This window comes from Carassius gibelio, chromosome A8, assembly GCF_023724105.1.
Source record: "Carassius gibelio isolate Cgi1373 ecotype wild population from Czech Republic chromosome A8, carGib1.2-hapl.c, whole genome shotgun sequence".
Taxonomy (NCBI): Eukaryota; Metazoa; Chordata; class Actinopteri; order Cypriniformes; family Cyprinidae; genus Carassius; species Carassius gibelio.
The window spans coordinates 21,526,276-21,540,071 of NC_068378.1; the positions used below are offsets into that span (position 1 = coordinate 21,526,276).

Sequence of the window (13,796 nt, forward strand, 5' to 3'; positions counted from 1 at the left end):
CATTCAAGAAATTGAATGAACAAGTAAAATTAAAATAACACTGTATACACTTAACTGTTTAAATTATACATTGATTCTTTCTAAAGCAACTGTAAAGTTGAAGTTATTCAGTCAAGAGCAGGGAGTTATTTTTCTGTTTTGTTGTTGTATTAAAATTTAAAGGGATAGTTCACCCAAAAATGAAAGTTGTGTCATCATTTACTCACTCTCAAGTTGTTTTAAACCTCAATGAGTTTCTTTCTTCTAACATAAAAGTTACTTTGAGGAATGTGGTTACCCCTTGACATACTGTGATGGTATGTGCACCAAGACACATTATAATTATAATGTACTTTTACAGTAAACATAAAACCATGTAAACATAAAACTTTTGATAAGCAGTGATATATTTCATAATTTTCCAAGTGTATGATATAGCTTTCTTTCTTCAGGTCCGCCATATGTATTAATAAATAAATAAAAAATCAGTTTGAATAAGCAATAACTTTGCCATAGTATCCTTTCAAAAGTTAAAGTTGCCACATTTATTGCATGCTTTGCATGTGCAACCCGCCCCGAGAAAAATGTTCAGGCTCAGGAATTTTGATCTTAATAACAATTTTATTTTCCATAATAACATTCACAGTAAGACCAGAATCATGTATTAAATGCAGTCAATTTTGAATTCCTGCCATCATTAAATGTAAGCAGGTGGGGTTTCTCTGGAGAAATATATTTTTTACCAGGAGGCTTGGTTTAATTAAACATCTGTGTGAATGTGATTCCATGCAGCTATTCTCTCTTTATAATTATTTAATTTTGTCATACTTTCCTCTATGCCTTAATCACACTTGTTTAAAAAAAAAAAAAGTACAAATGAATTGTGGGCCAACTGTAGTCTCAAGGATCCTTTCTCCATAGCGATCACCACATCATCGTGGCGAGATGGGCAGAAGCTGGTGAAGATGATGCTGGGTCCACCGCCACGGTTAAACAGAGAGCCTCGGGCGAAGTCCTCAGAGACACAGATGAGAACAGGTGAGAGGAAGAGATACTGTATCTGCCAGGCTCCGCCCCCATCACGTGCCGACCGTTTAGAACTTAGCCAAGCCACAAAGAAAAATTAAACATCCATGTTCATTTAGCCTTAAATTTCACAAGCTATTTGGTTTTTGGCCTCTCATATCTTGAATGCCCAACAAAATTATGTCCTTGAGGTGTTTTGCATTTTTTTATTTTAATTTAAAATGTACATTTTAAATTAGTTTAATGCCACCTGATATTAAATACTGCATTTTCTGCAAAGTGCCAGTGTTCCAGAAGCTAGTAGCCCAAGTGTCAGGTCTATTAATAAATAAAAATTCAGACAGCCTCCCTGCATTGGTAAACTTTGCTGCCCAGTGACTGTAATGAATAGGGTTTGACTGGGTGTTTCTTACTCACTGCACAAGCCAACCTGATTCCTTCCACAGTCCTGCTGCCCTCCACACACGCAGGGCTGGAGCCAGACTTTATACAGACACTCCAATACTTATTTATTGGGCTGCAGAGCTGGAAATGCTCAATGCTGTATTGATTTAAACATTATATGCAAGTTAATGTTGAAGAGGATGTTTTTCCAGTTCATACATATAAATACAAGGCCTGCAGTGTATATGTGACCCTGGAACACAAATCTTAAATCGCTGGGGTATATTTGTAGCAATAGCCAAAAATACATTGTATGGGTCAAAATTGATTTTTCTTTTATGCCAAAAATCCTTAGTATATTAAGTAAAGATCATGTTCCATGAAGATATTTTGTAAATTTCCTACTGTAAATATATTAAAATGTAATATGTATTGCTAAGAACTTCATTTGGACAAATTTAAAGGCAATTTTCTCAATATTTAGATTTTTCTTTTTTTTGCACCCTCAGATTCCAGATTTTCAAATAGTTGCATCTCTGCCATATATTGTCAGATCCTAATATATCATACATCAATGGAAAGCCTATTTATTCAGCCTTCAGATGATGTAGATCATCAAAATGTAAATCTCAAAATTGACCCTTATGACTGGTTTTGTGGTCCAGGGTCACTTATGTATGTATACGTGTTTGTGTGTATATATATATATATATATATATTATTTGCAAAACAAAGTGTCCAAAAATATTTTAAAAAATGATTCTCCTGTTTGCCTCTCTGTGTCTCTTCCTGCAGGATCTGGCCCCCGTTCCAGCTCTGATCCTCGTCTGGAGCGTAGCCGGCATTCAAGGACCACCAGTGCAGAAAGACCTCACAATCGCATTCTTCCAGAAGAGCCAGCTGGACCTTCCAGATCAACAGGCAGTGATAGAAGAAAATCTCCCAGCAAAGACTTTCTCTCAGCTGACATCCGTGGCATCCTAGATGATCTGCAGTTGGAGGAGGACAGCAGCAGAAGGCCAGAAGCGCCCCGCTCGAAAGTCCATGCCTCAACCAGAATTTCTCGTAGTGCCAGCCCTGCCAAGACTACCAAGAGAGCAGATCCTCCTGAGCATCCTGTGGCAAAGAAACGGCACTATGATGCTGAAGCAGTGCGCCTGTATATTACTCAAAAACAAGAAGAAAGGAAAAAACAGCAAGCAGAGGAAAGGAGGGCTCAGAGGGAGAAGGAAGAGAATAAGAATAAACGCCTACAGGAACTTTACAGGAGACAACGAGCAGGGGCCACCAATGGTCCAGTTGCACCTGAAGGTCCAATAAAGAAGCGGCTCCAGGAAACATACACAAAACTACTGTTGGAACAGACTCAGCTCAGAGAAGAAATCAATGGTGGTGCCATAACTAACATTATCCAGCAGGTAAATCTTTATTGTGCAGAATTTTTGCAGTTAAACATCTTGTTGAACTTATTATTTAAAATATTACAACTATTATATTTTATTGTATTGTTTGTATACAGTAGGCAGTTGTAAGGTACACTACCTTTCAAAAGATTTTCATCAGTAAGTTTTTTTCAACTTCAGAAATAAATGTACTATAATAGAATGACGTCTGAAGGATTATGTTACACTGAAAACTCCGTTTTGCCATCCAAATAATTAATTCCATATTAAATTGTATTAAAATAGTAAACCGTTAACTTAAATTGTGATGACATTTCACAATATTACCATTTTAACTGTATTTTGTAACAAATAAATGCAGCCTTGGTAATATATAACTGCATTATATAATAAATGGCAATATATTATATACAAACTACTGGACACCCTGGTGTCTAGACAAAATCCATAATGATTGACCACTATTTTAAGTGTTTTTGTTGTTACACTGCAGCCAAGACCAGTATACCAGCCCTCTGGAGAGTCTGATAAAGAAAACAAAAGACATGATCGACCTCAAAGTGCTACCTCCAGCAGTGACCTGTCTCTTACAGAGCAATGTCAGCCTCCTTTCTCCAGGTAAAACACACACACACAATCCCATTTCATTACATCATCTATGTCATAAGTGGAATGTTTGGTTTTTCCAACTAGGAAAAAAAAACATTAAAAAAGGAAGCTGTTTGCAGGGTAGGTGTTGTTTCCACCAAAGAGCTTCCTCTTAATGTGTATCTGTTCTAAGCACTGAAAAGACTAACAAAATATCCCCTTTCCCTAAATGGGAAGTCATTTGTATTCACTGACACAGATGACATGCTCTTATTTCAAGTAGTTCTGTAAGAACAGATTAATCTGTCAGCTTGGTCCTTAGCAAGAAGTGTTTGTTGCTAGCCTGTATAGGTTTCCATGGCCACCTTTAAGTACATGTAGTTGGTGGGGTCTTCTACATATTGAGTTTGTTTACACTGGGATATTCCTAAAAATGTATTATAACTAACTTCTGATTGCATGATTTATGTGACTCGACTTAAAATATTTACTATGATTTTTTGGTTTGTATGTTAGTGGCAGTCCAAAAACCTTTGTTGACATTTGTTTTTTTACATCATATTGTCATTATACTCAAGTAATCTGTTTGTATTTTTTTTTTTTTCTATAGGAATGGGTTGGGATTTGCAGGGTCACCCTGGCTCCAATCTGACCAGCGTAGTCCTGCTTCGAGGGTCCGCAGCTCCCTTGTGCCCCCTTCTGGTCATATATTCTCTCAGCTGTTAGAACTTGATCAAGAACCTTCATTGCCTAACAGAGAGTCGCAATCTGCACACGCAGCATTCTCCTCAACCACAGGCCACAAAATGAGCCGTATTGAGGCTCTTAAGGCCACAGCTGCCTCTCTCTCCAGCCGTATTGAGAGCGAGGCACGGAAGCTAGCCGGTGCCGGAATAAAATACAGTTGTGCAAAGGATACAGGCATGGGTCTTTCAATTCCTAATGATGAGCGCTGGGCTAAACCTGTCAGTCCGCCAATCAGAGAGAATCCAACAGATTCTGATGACCTGGTTGAGAGGATTGAAAAACTGCTTGCTGAGGGTCAGAGCACCTATGATCAGGCCCTTCCAGGTGTGGACAACCTTCACAGCTTTAGAAAGAGGATTGAGACTGGGAACAAACAAACACTTTTGCCATCTGGCTTCACTTCTAGAAACACACGCAAGAACCCTTCTCCTCCAAAGCCAGCTGTTCAGGAAGTTGAGCTGGACTCCAGCGGAGATTCTATCAGTGAGGGTCCTTTGCTGAGTGAGGGCAGTATATCTGACGAAGAACTGCAAGAGCTGCCCAAATCCAGACTGGAAACCACAGGATATAGTGCACATCTGAATGGAGACAGTTTAAACCCAATTTCGCACTTTCAGAAAGAGGCAGAGAAGCAGCTGCCCTTTAATGTGTTAAGTCTGGTACAAGGAGGAAGCAATGGGCCATGGGAAGAACTGGCCAAGGGAAGCCCAGACGGTGTTATCAATATGTTTACAAAGAACATGAGTTACAGTAAAGGTGAGAACTTCAAAAACATATTTGAACTTTGTGTAATAAAATTGTGTGTATATATTTTGTCAAAACCATAATATTTTTAGTTTTAATATATTAGAATATTTCTAACAAAATGTAATAATATATAAAAATATGAATAATGTTTTATAAATGGTAGTTTGTATATATATATATACACACACACACACACACACACACACATATACATATATATATATGTATGTATGTATGTATATGTGTGTGTGTGTATATATGTATATGTGTGTGTGTGTGTATATGTATATGTGTGTGTGTGTGTATATATATATATATGTGTGTGTGTGTGTGTGTGTGTGTATTATTTTTTTTTTATGCGTTTATAAAAGGTGTTTATAATATTCCGCTCATTCTAACCAATGTGTTCAAGACTCACTTTATGTATATATAATACATTTTTATAATACAGACATACAATGTGTTTTAAAAGTCTGGGTTCATTAAGTCTCTTATGCTCACAAAAGCTGCATTTATTTAATGAAAAATACCATAAAAACAGCAATATTGAGGAATATTATTGCAACTTAATATTGTTGTGGGATTCTGCATTAATTTGAAATATAAAACTTTTGTAATATTATACATATCTCTAATCTCACATTGATCAACACAGTACTTAGAAATATTATTATCTTTCAAAAACATTTTTACTGACCCTAAACTTTTGAACAGAAGTTTAGATTTTCACTGAACGTATTTGTTTTTGTAGCATTTGAAGAGAGGGGCGGTAAGAGTTCTCCGGCGCTCCGCACTGTTCTGTCTGGTGCCAGCTCATTGGATGGAATGGTCTATGAGGAAGACTTTGTTTCCTCACGTGCCAGTAGCCAATCAGCATCCAAGAAAAGTCCCAATGGGCTCAGGTAAAGTGGAATTGTTTTAGATAGATACACCTTGTATATTTAAAATATTTGTATAAATGGAGAACGGTGAAGTTAACACACAATTTCTAGTGATCAGCCTGAAGAGGGCAGTGTTACTCCATCATCATACCATCCCTCCCATTGTATTTGCTCCATATAGAATCATATACACACAGATTTGGACAGTATAACACATTATAAGATTAATGTAAACTCTGATGCCTTCTCTCCACAGTAATGGCCACTGTCTGTTCAGTCCTCCAGACGAGGTGTTAAGTGGCAGATTTGCATACAGTAACCGAGCTGGGGAGAGATCTCAGCATTCACCGGCTCTCACACCTCTCTCCTCTCCACACTCCGCCAGCTCAAGCAGCAAGAGAGGTCAGATATGTTATAGAGGGCTGTATCATCTGTTTCTGTGCTCTGTGTGCATTCCTATAGGGATATATCAGATGTCCTGGTACTTAAACATCAATATTTTTGTAGTATCAGCAATACTGACTCAATTTCACAAGTGTTGGTTTTGAACCCTGACATTCTTGTATCATGATTACATTCCTAATGTTATCTCTGTGTACATTCCTACAGCTTCACAAAGGAGCCTGCTGGAGGGACAAAGAAACACGTCCTCTGCAGTCTCTGATCTCCCTGCTGAGAGTTTTAAGAAAGGTGGCTCAGATAAAGCATCCAGTCGCAGCTCTCACAGGAGCGTGGACACAGACAGCACACTGGGGGGTGCCTCAGTCCACTCCATCCATAGGTATGGCCTGGTAACCTTGAAGCCTTTGTAGGATAAATAAAAGCATCTGCACATCTTCATTCCTTTTTTAATTTTGGCATACTTGGAGTTTTTCTTTGCCATTCTACTAGTCTGCAAGTCACCAGACATGAACTCTGACATTTTGAGCATAGAACAAATATCTTTAAATGCAGTATCCATGCTATTCCTGTTTATCATAATTATTAGAACCCAGAGGAGCAAGTGTCAATATTAGTTCTGCTCTATGTCAGGTGGAGGGTATAAGTGTTCCGCCTGCTGTATCCCTTTAGAAAGCGAGGTGGGAGGCAACGTGCACGTACACACTGGCTCTTTTGTTCAGTAGGTTAGCCATACTGCAGGTCAGGCTCATTGCCAATGAGATATTTCCCCCTAGTGTGACATTCGAACCTCCCTGTGGCATTTGTTGAAGCCTGTGAGTCAGATTCCCTTTATGCCTACCTGCGTTTTCAGCGTTTAGAGCTGTATCTTCCAGAGATATGGTTTCTGGATTCATTTATCTGGCAGCAGTGAGTTTAAAGTTAGTTTAAAGGGATAGTTCACCAAAAAATGACAATTTGATGTTTATTTGCTTACCCCCAGGGCATCCAAGAGGTAGGTGACTTTGTTTCTTCAGTAGAACACAAATTATGATTTTTAACTCAAACAGCAGTTTGTCAGTAATATAATGGAAGAGAATGGGAATCACGGCAATCACCAGTGCACTTTTCTGTCCAGAAATGTCCAGCTACAGTAGCACAAAGACCTTATTGTAAAGGACACTGGACTATTGGAGATTTTGGTGGTTCACCATTCACCTAAAGCTTGTACAATTTGTTAAACTTTTGGATTAATTTTCAATTAGAAATTATTTTGTAATCTTTGTGAAGCTGGTTTGTTTATTGAGGGAAAAATATAAGAATTACAAAAATGCAACAATACAAAAACAAATAAATATAGTTATTTCAACTTTTTTTATTGTTATTATTTTTATCATTATTATTATTTGTTGTTGTTAATTATTTTTTATCTCTTTTTGGTTTATTTCATTAGTCATTATAGCTCTGAGGGAAAGAAATCTCCCCGAAGTACAACTCCTGCCGCTGGATCTCCAGCCAGCTCTGGTTCTTCCCGGTTGTCTCCAGGGGACAGTATCCCAATCAGAGGGTCCACCCAAGGATCGGGTTCCCCTCGCACAGCTCTGCGCAGTTCCTCCTCATCTTCCTCTTCAATGGCTAGGGCTAAATCCAACCCCTCACCCCATACTCAAAGCCCAAGAAGAACAGAACACAGGACTGCAGGTAAACCTGCTTTGTCTAGATTTTTGTCTAGCTTGTAAGCAACTTAAATTTAGGAGAAGTCTACTATAATACATAATTTCACTTCAGGGATGGAATTAGTTTACTCATGCTTCTGTGTGTCCCCAGGTTCAGCAGAGCTCCAGTTTGTTAGTCCTGGGGTCCTCCAGCAACATCTGTCTGCTGAGCTCAGTTACCTGGAGGAGTCAGTGCGACAGCTCAGTGATGTGGAGCGAGTGAGAGGTGTGTCAGTCGCTCAGCAGGAAACGGTCTCGCTCGCTCAGATACTCAAGGTGAAGTTATGCTCCTGCTAAAGCAATTATCTTACCTGCTGTGGTCATGTAGCCATGTATTTGAGGTTGAACTTTAACCTTTGTCTTGCAGTCCCAGCACCAGAGGCATGAGCGTGAACTGTATTTGTTAAGAATGAAGGCGGAGCAAGAAGCCTTCGAAACACAACGGCAGTTGGAAGAAAACCGACAGAAAGCTGCAAGGGTATTTGCACCACTTTGTTAATTGTTTAGTATCTTTTGTTTTGATTCAGACCAAGTTAAAAATGGCAGCTTTAGTTAAATGATTTGCATGTTTTTAATAAATGGATGATTGTGTTGGATTCAAGACCCATGCAGAGCTGCAAGAGAATTTGCTCCAGTCTCAACAGCAGGCGTTAGGAGGATTGCATGAGGCCACAAATAAGATGATAAACCATCAGTCTGAGGCTGCACGCCACACAGCTGAAACGGCACAACACATTAAACAGGTGAGCGTGTTTCCCACAAATAATTCTGGATTGAGTCACTGAAAATTTAACTTTAGTTCTAAATATAATTACCAATAATTATTTTCAAGAACGCATAAACAGGACAGAACAAATAGAAGGGTTATTATTAAATAAACTAAACATGTTTAAAACTTTTTTTTTTTTGAATTTTTATTGAAATAAAGAATTAAAGTATAAAATGAAAAACTGGAAATGTTAAAATAACTGGAAGTAAAAGCAGAACTAAAACCTAAACAGTAAAAAAATATATATAATTTATTGGTAGCACTTTATCTACCTTTTTATTTAACTTCAGAGTTTACATTTATTTATTTTTTAAATATATATATAAACAGGTAGATAAAGTGCTACCAAAAAAATAATACTGGATATAAATTCCATTAATTAATTTATATTGGTGGATCAGAGTTGACGTTATTATGTGTTGTATGTAGTGTCTTTATACTGTATTTGGACTCATTTATACAATTGTATGTCGACTCACTCACTTAAAATGAATGAAGAAATGCCTAAAGACTTCTCACTCCTACTAAATATCGGACACATTGTCTCTTGGGTATTTAATTGAATGCTAGAAAAACCCCTACAACAAGCACAAATGTTTAGAAACCATATTACATGCTTGTCTTCTCAGAGTGTAAAGTATCCTCCCTCAAGGCACTTCGGCTCTTTCTTTAAAGTGAGCTTAAAGGATTAAAAGTGTATTTAACTGTCTCTCTCTCCCTCCAGATGACTGAGCTGGCTCGTTCACAGATTGCAGGAGCACTAAGTGTTCCTGGTCCCTCCATTACGTCCCTGTATGATCAACAGAAACAGCACAACCACTGTCTGAAACAACAGCAGCCACACTCCCACACGGACAGGTAACTCTCTCGTGGCCATTCATTATTCTGATTCATCTTCCTAGAAGCCAGATGATGTTCTGCATTAAAGGAATGATTCATTGGGAAATGGAAATTTGTCATCATTTCATGTCGTTCCAAACCTTGTCAAATATCAACGATATTATTTCAGAGCTTGAATAGCCACAGCAATGGATTTGGAACAACATGGAGATGAATTAATCATTATAGTATTTTCATTTTTGGGTGAACTATCCTTTTAACCATGCTTTCACTTTACATTTTCTAAAGAGAAAGATTTTTTCAATTTTGTCATATTAGTGATTTCGATCTATATACATCAGTAATGATGCTGTTTTGGATCTTCTCCAGTAGCTGGAAGAGTGAGCTGTCTCCTGAGAGACGTAAGAGTCCATCAGAGGTCAAGACACCACCAGATAACCTCTCAGAGTCTATCCTTTCCACGAGACCCTCCATCAGGTAACACAGTGTACCTTTATTATTTGAGCTGATTTTTTATTTAAAGCCCAGATGAATGGTTTTATAGACAGTCAGTAAAATGCTAGTTTCTGTCTCTGTTTTTTTTAAGTGGTGGTGGCAGCAGTAGTACCCAGCTGAGTCCACCTCGTTCTGATCAAAAGGAGAGGAAGACAGCAGGAAATGACAGGAGCAGTAGTTCAATGGAAGACGAGGCTTACACTGCTGCTGATGACTTTCTTTGCTCGGGCAGTGTGCGCAGCCTGCTAGAAGAGAAAGGTATAGCTCATATTTTTGTGGACAAGCAACTTAAATAGTCTGTCCTGAGATATGAGAGTTGTTTTGACCACTTCCTGTCTATTCCTTCAATCAGCAGATAATGCCTCCACAGAGTACTCTGTAAAGTTTGATGACTCAATGACAGAGGATGACATTGAAGAGAGATCCTTCCGCTCTCTTTTACCATCCGAGGCCCACCGTCGCGAATCGCTGGACAGGAAGCCCAGTTCTCATCCCGAGTCTGACGACGACCACAGCCATGACAGATCCAGCCCCAGAACGGGCTCAAAGGTGATGTCCTCTCAGCTCTCCTCATGCAGCATAACTCTGATCCAGCCGGGATGAACAAGCCAATTGTATTTCATTCTGCTTGGTTGTCATAGTTGGAGTTTGTTTGTGTTTTCCTGGTGTGTTCTTTTCATGGGACTAATAAGTGACTCAGCTCTTGTTTTTCCCCTGCTCCATATTCCGTTATACACAGCAGGATGGCAACATGCCCTTCTCAAGTGGCCAGGACAGCTTCTCTAAGTTCACCATGGACTTGGTGCGTCAGTACATGAAGGAGGAGGAAGTTCGCGCTCAACATCAGAGTTCTCTGCTGCGTCTGCGTCAGAAGGCCCTCAGAGAGAAGACCAAAGCTGAACTGGCCTGGCTGGAACACCAGAAGAGGCAGGACAAACCTTCATTATGATTATCAGGAAAAATCAGAATGAAATTGAAATGAGAATGGATAATATTTGCCTTCCTAATTACTCTGATTTAAATTAGTATTTTTCAAAAATTCATATTTTTCAAAAGAAAAAAATGGTTTAAACTTTCACTACACTGAATGTTCATGTATTCAAGGTTGAGCAGGTGGGGAAAAAATATTAATATACATTCACTTCTCCACCAGGCGTCTCAGAGATAAAGGAGAGGATGATAAGATGCCACCCCTTCGTAAGAAACAGAGAGGCCTGATACTGAAGCTACAGCAGGAGCAGGTGACAATCATATGTGGATTTATGAGATGATGTCTAAGCTACACTTGCAAATGAATGTAGAATACCTTAAATAGTCATTACTGAATTGCTTAAATGTTGTCATGTTTACCGAACAGAAATAATGGCTAGAATGTTGCTGTGTTGTTTTTCCCCAGGCGGAGATCAAACGACTGCAGGAGGCCAATAAAGCAGCGAGGAGAGAGAGACAGCTGCTCCTCAAACAGCAGGAGGAGATCGAAAGAATGCGACACACGACACTCAAACTCAAAGAGCGGCTCAAGAGTGCCGACACAAAGCTGGTCAGTCCTTTGAAAGATTGTGTTGTTTTTTTTTTCCCTAAATGTTTTTTTTTTGTCTTTTAAGCACTATATGTAGCTTACTGAACATATCATAAATTTTTTTATTTTTATGAAACATCTGCAGGAGTCACCTGTATCAGGTGTGGTGGAGGAGTCGGCTCCGCCCAGTGTGATTGTGACAGACGCAGAGACCCGTAGCCCCTCCCCCATGTCTGTGTCGGGCAGTGAAACCAGCAGCATCATGCAGAAACTGAAAAAGATGCGCTCTCACATGGATGAAAAGTAAATTAACCCTCACGCATGTTTCTTTTCCATCCATCCATCTTTTTCCTCTTCTGTCTTCTCAAATAATGCAAAAAAACTTTTGCGCATTTGATTATATTAACCAAACTTTAATGAACCTTATGCATACATTATCTAGTGCAAACCTCTTTCAACAAGGCCAAACACACAATTAATGGGGTTTTTTTTGTACTCGGGGTGATTTCTTATTTTTGTTTGTCTGGCTAATGCTACTAATAACATTCCTTTATTTGAGGTTTATCTACAGCTTGCTGACTATGTGTCATTTTAAAGTGTTTGTTTATTTCTGTGTGCACAGTGTTTGGTTGAACATAAGTGTGCTCTGTGTAGGAAGACACCCCTCTCCCTAATCAAATGGAGGAATCTTTCACATCTTAAACAGAGAGCATCTTCCTTATGCCACTAGTAAACCGGGTGTAAAATCTGCTAGCCAGATTTCTGAAAAATCTGAAGGTCATGGGGTTTCTCTAATGCATTTTATAACCTTCACATTTAAAAAAAAAAAATTATTTGTCCATTTGTGTGTGATCTCATTCTCCCATATTCCGTCACTCAATCCCCGACAACAACAGGTTCTTGTTTACAGTCATATCTTGACAACTGAGGGTCATCCCATTGTTCAGAAACTTTTCCTAGCACTGACACAAATATTTTCATCCTGAGAATAAAATTGGTACACAGAGGGAAGGGGATTTCACGCTTGTCTGATTCAACTAATCACATGCCGTGATTGTAGCACCGTTCACACACTTCTGCTCACTTTCTAGCTCTCACTAATAGCTTGTTAATCTCTTTTGTATAACTTCCAGCTGTATTTTTTCAATACTCATCCGTATAAAGACTTTATCCTGCATCAAAGTGATTTCTAATCCAGTCTAGGCAGCTTTTTTTTGTAAAACCAAATATAATGGTTATTTGCATTTTTGTCTTGCCTTCACTTTGTTAATTTAATAAATTGTATTTACCCTCTTTCATCACAGCGAAATTAGCAGAATTAGTTACTCAAACATGCCTAAATAGAAAAACAACTTGTTAATTTTACAAAGAAATGTCTGGGCATAAAATCTATAGCATAAACGTTTGTGTATTCCTCACAAAATATAAGGAGATATAACTTTAAAAAAAAAAGTAATCACCATAAATGAATTCATACTACAATTATGGATATTCACAAGTGTACGTCACACATGTACTTGTGAATAATTCTTTATTCTTTATTTATTTAGATTTTTTTATTCACGTAATGTACTTAGAATTTAACTTTTAATTGATGTTTATAACGTTTTTTAATTTTGGTTAGACCGAATTATGACACAGGTGTTTCTGATAATTTTGTGAGACTTTCCAGACTGCTGTTAGGAGCAGATAAATGTTCCCAGGCTGCTTTTCCAGCAAAGCTTGTAATTACAAAGACCTTTCATCTTTCTCGTAAAGGTTTTTTTTTTTTTTTTTTTTTTGACTTGTATGACACTCACAGTAGTGGCTTGTTAAGGATTTGCAGCATGTAGTTAGCCGCTAAAAGTCAGTAACTGGTTGATGTGTTTTTTGAACAGTAGTTAGATAAAAGTAAGGATACACAAATTTACACTCAATCTCTCTTTCTGTCTCCATATCTGTGTGTGTTTTATTGTCTCTCTCTCTCTCTCTCTCTCTCTCTCTCTCTCTCTCTCTCTCTTTCTCTTTTATTGTTTCATTCTCTCCAACTCTGTTCTTGTTGATTTTTGACTGTCCTCTCCTCTCTTTCTTCCTTAGACACTGTTCTCCTGTCCATTATTTCTTCTCTGTCTTTACGGCTCATCATTGGGCCTCTCTGTCTGTCTGTCTCCCAAAACTCCACCCCAAATTCCAGCTCTTTATCTACAGCCAGTTGGTCAGGTACAGTTACCCACAATCCTCCTCTCTCTTCCCATCCCTCTCTCGGCACCTATTTCCCATGGAGCATGCTTTTGTTCATCCACTGCCACAGCTGGGTGGGGATAAAAACAAAAAGAGGAATGCAGT

General features: G+C 38.5%; 1 protein-coding gene across 7 annotated transcripts in view; it reads left to right on the forward strand.

The window, feature by feature from the left end:
* The window catches only part of LOC128018860 (centrosome-associated protein 350), a 32,718-nt gene that overhangs the window by 8,837 nt on the left and 10,085 nt on the right, over positions 1-13,796 (forward strand). For 2 of the 7 annotated variants that reach the window (XM_052604683.1, XM_052604684.1), the window contains exons 10-29: positions 901-1,017; positions 2,185-2,807; positions 3,286-3,410; positions 3,991-4,883; positions 5,626-5,776; positions 6,012-6,157; positions 6,365-6,536; positions 7,587-7,834; positions 7,961-8,124; positions 8,216-8,326; positions 8,451-8,591; positions 9,342-9,475; positions 9,827-9,934; positions 10,044-10,210; positions 10,305-10,501; positions 10,692-10,879; positions 11,106-11,193; positions 11,349-11,492; positions 11,617-11,774; positions 13,548-13,670. In XM_052604683.1, coding sequence (XP_052460643.1) covers positions 901-1,017; positions 2,185-2,807; positions 3,286-3,410; positions 3,991-4,883; positions 5,626-5,776; positions 6,012-6,157; positions 6,365-6,536; positions 7,587-7,834; positions 7,961-8,124; positions 8,216-8,326; positions 8,451-8,591; positions 9,342-9,475; positions 9,827-9,934; positions 10,044-10,210; positions 10,305-10,501; positions 10,692-10,879; positions 11,106-11,193; positions 11,349-11,492; positions 11,617-11,774; positions 13,548-13,670 — 4,198 coding nt within the window. The remainder of the gene's footprint in view (positions 1-900; positions 1,018-2,184; positions 2,808-3,285; positions 3,411-3,990; positions 4,884-5,625; positions 5,777-6,011; positions 6,158-6,364; positions 6,537-7,586; positions 7,835-7,960; positions 8,125-8,215; positions 8,327-8,450; positions 8,592-9,341; positions 9,476-9,826; positions 9,935-10,043; positions 10,211-10,304; positions 10,502-10,691; positions 10,880-11,105; positions 11,194-11,348; positions 11,493-11,616; positions 11,775-13,547; positions 13,671-13,796) is intronic. The other 5 variants (XM_052604685.1, XM_052604686.1, XM_052604687.1 and 2 more) reach the window with 5 other exon arrangements.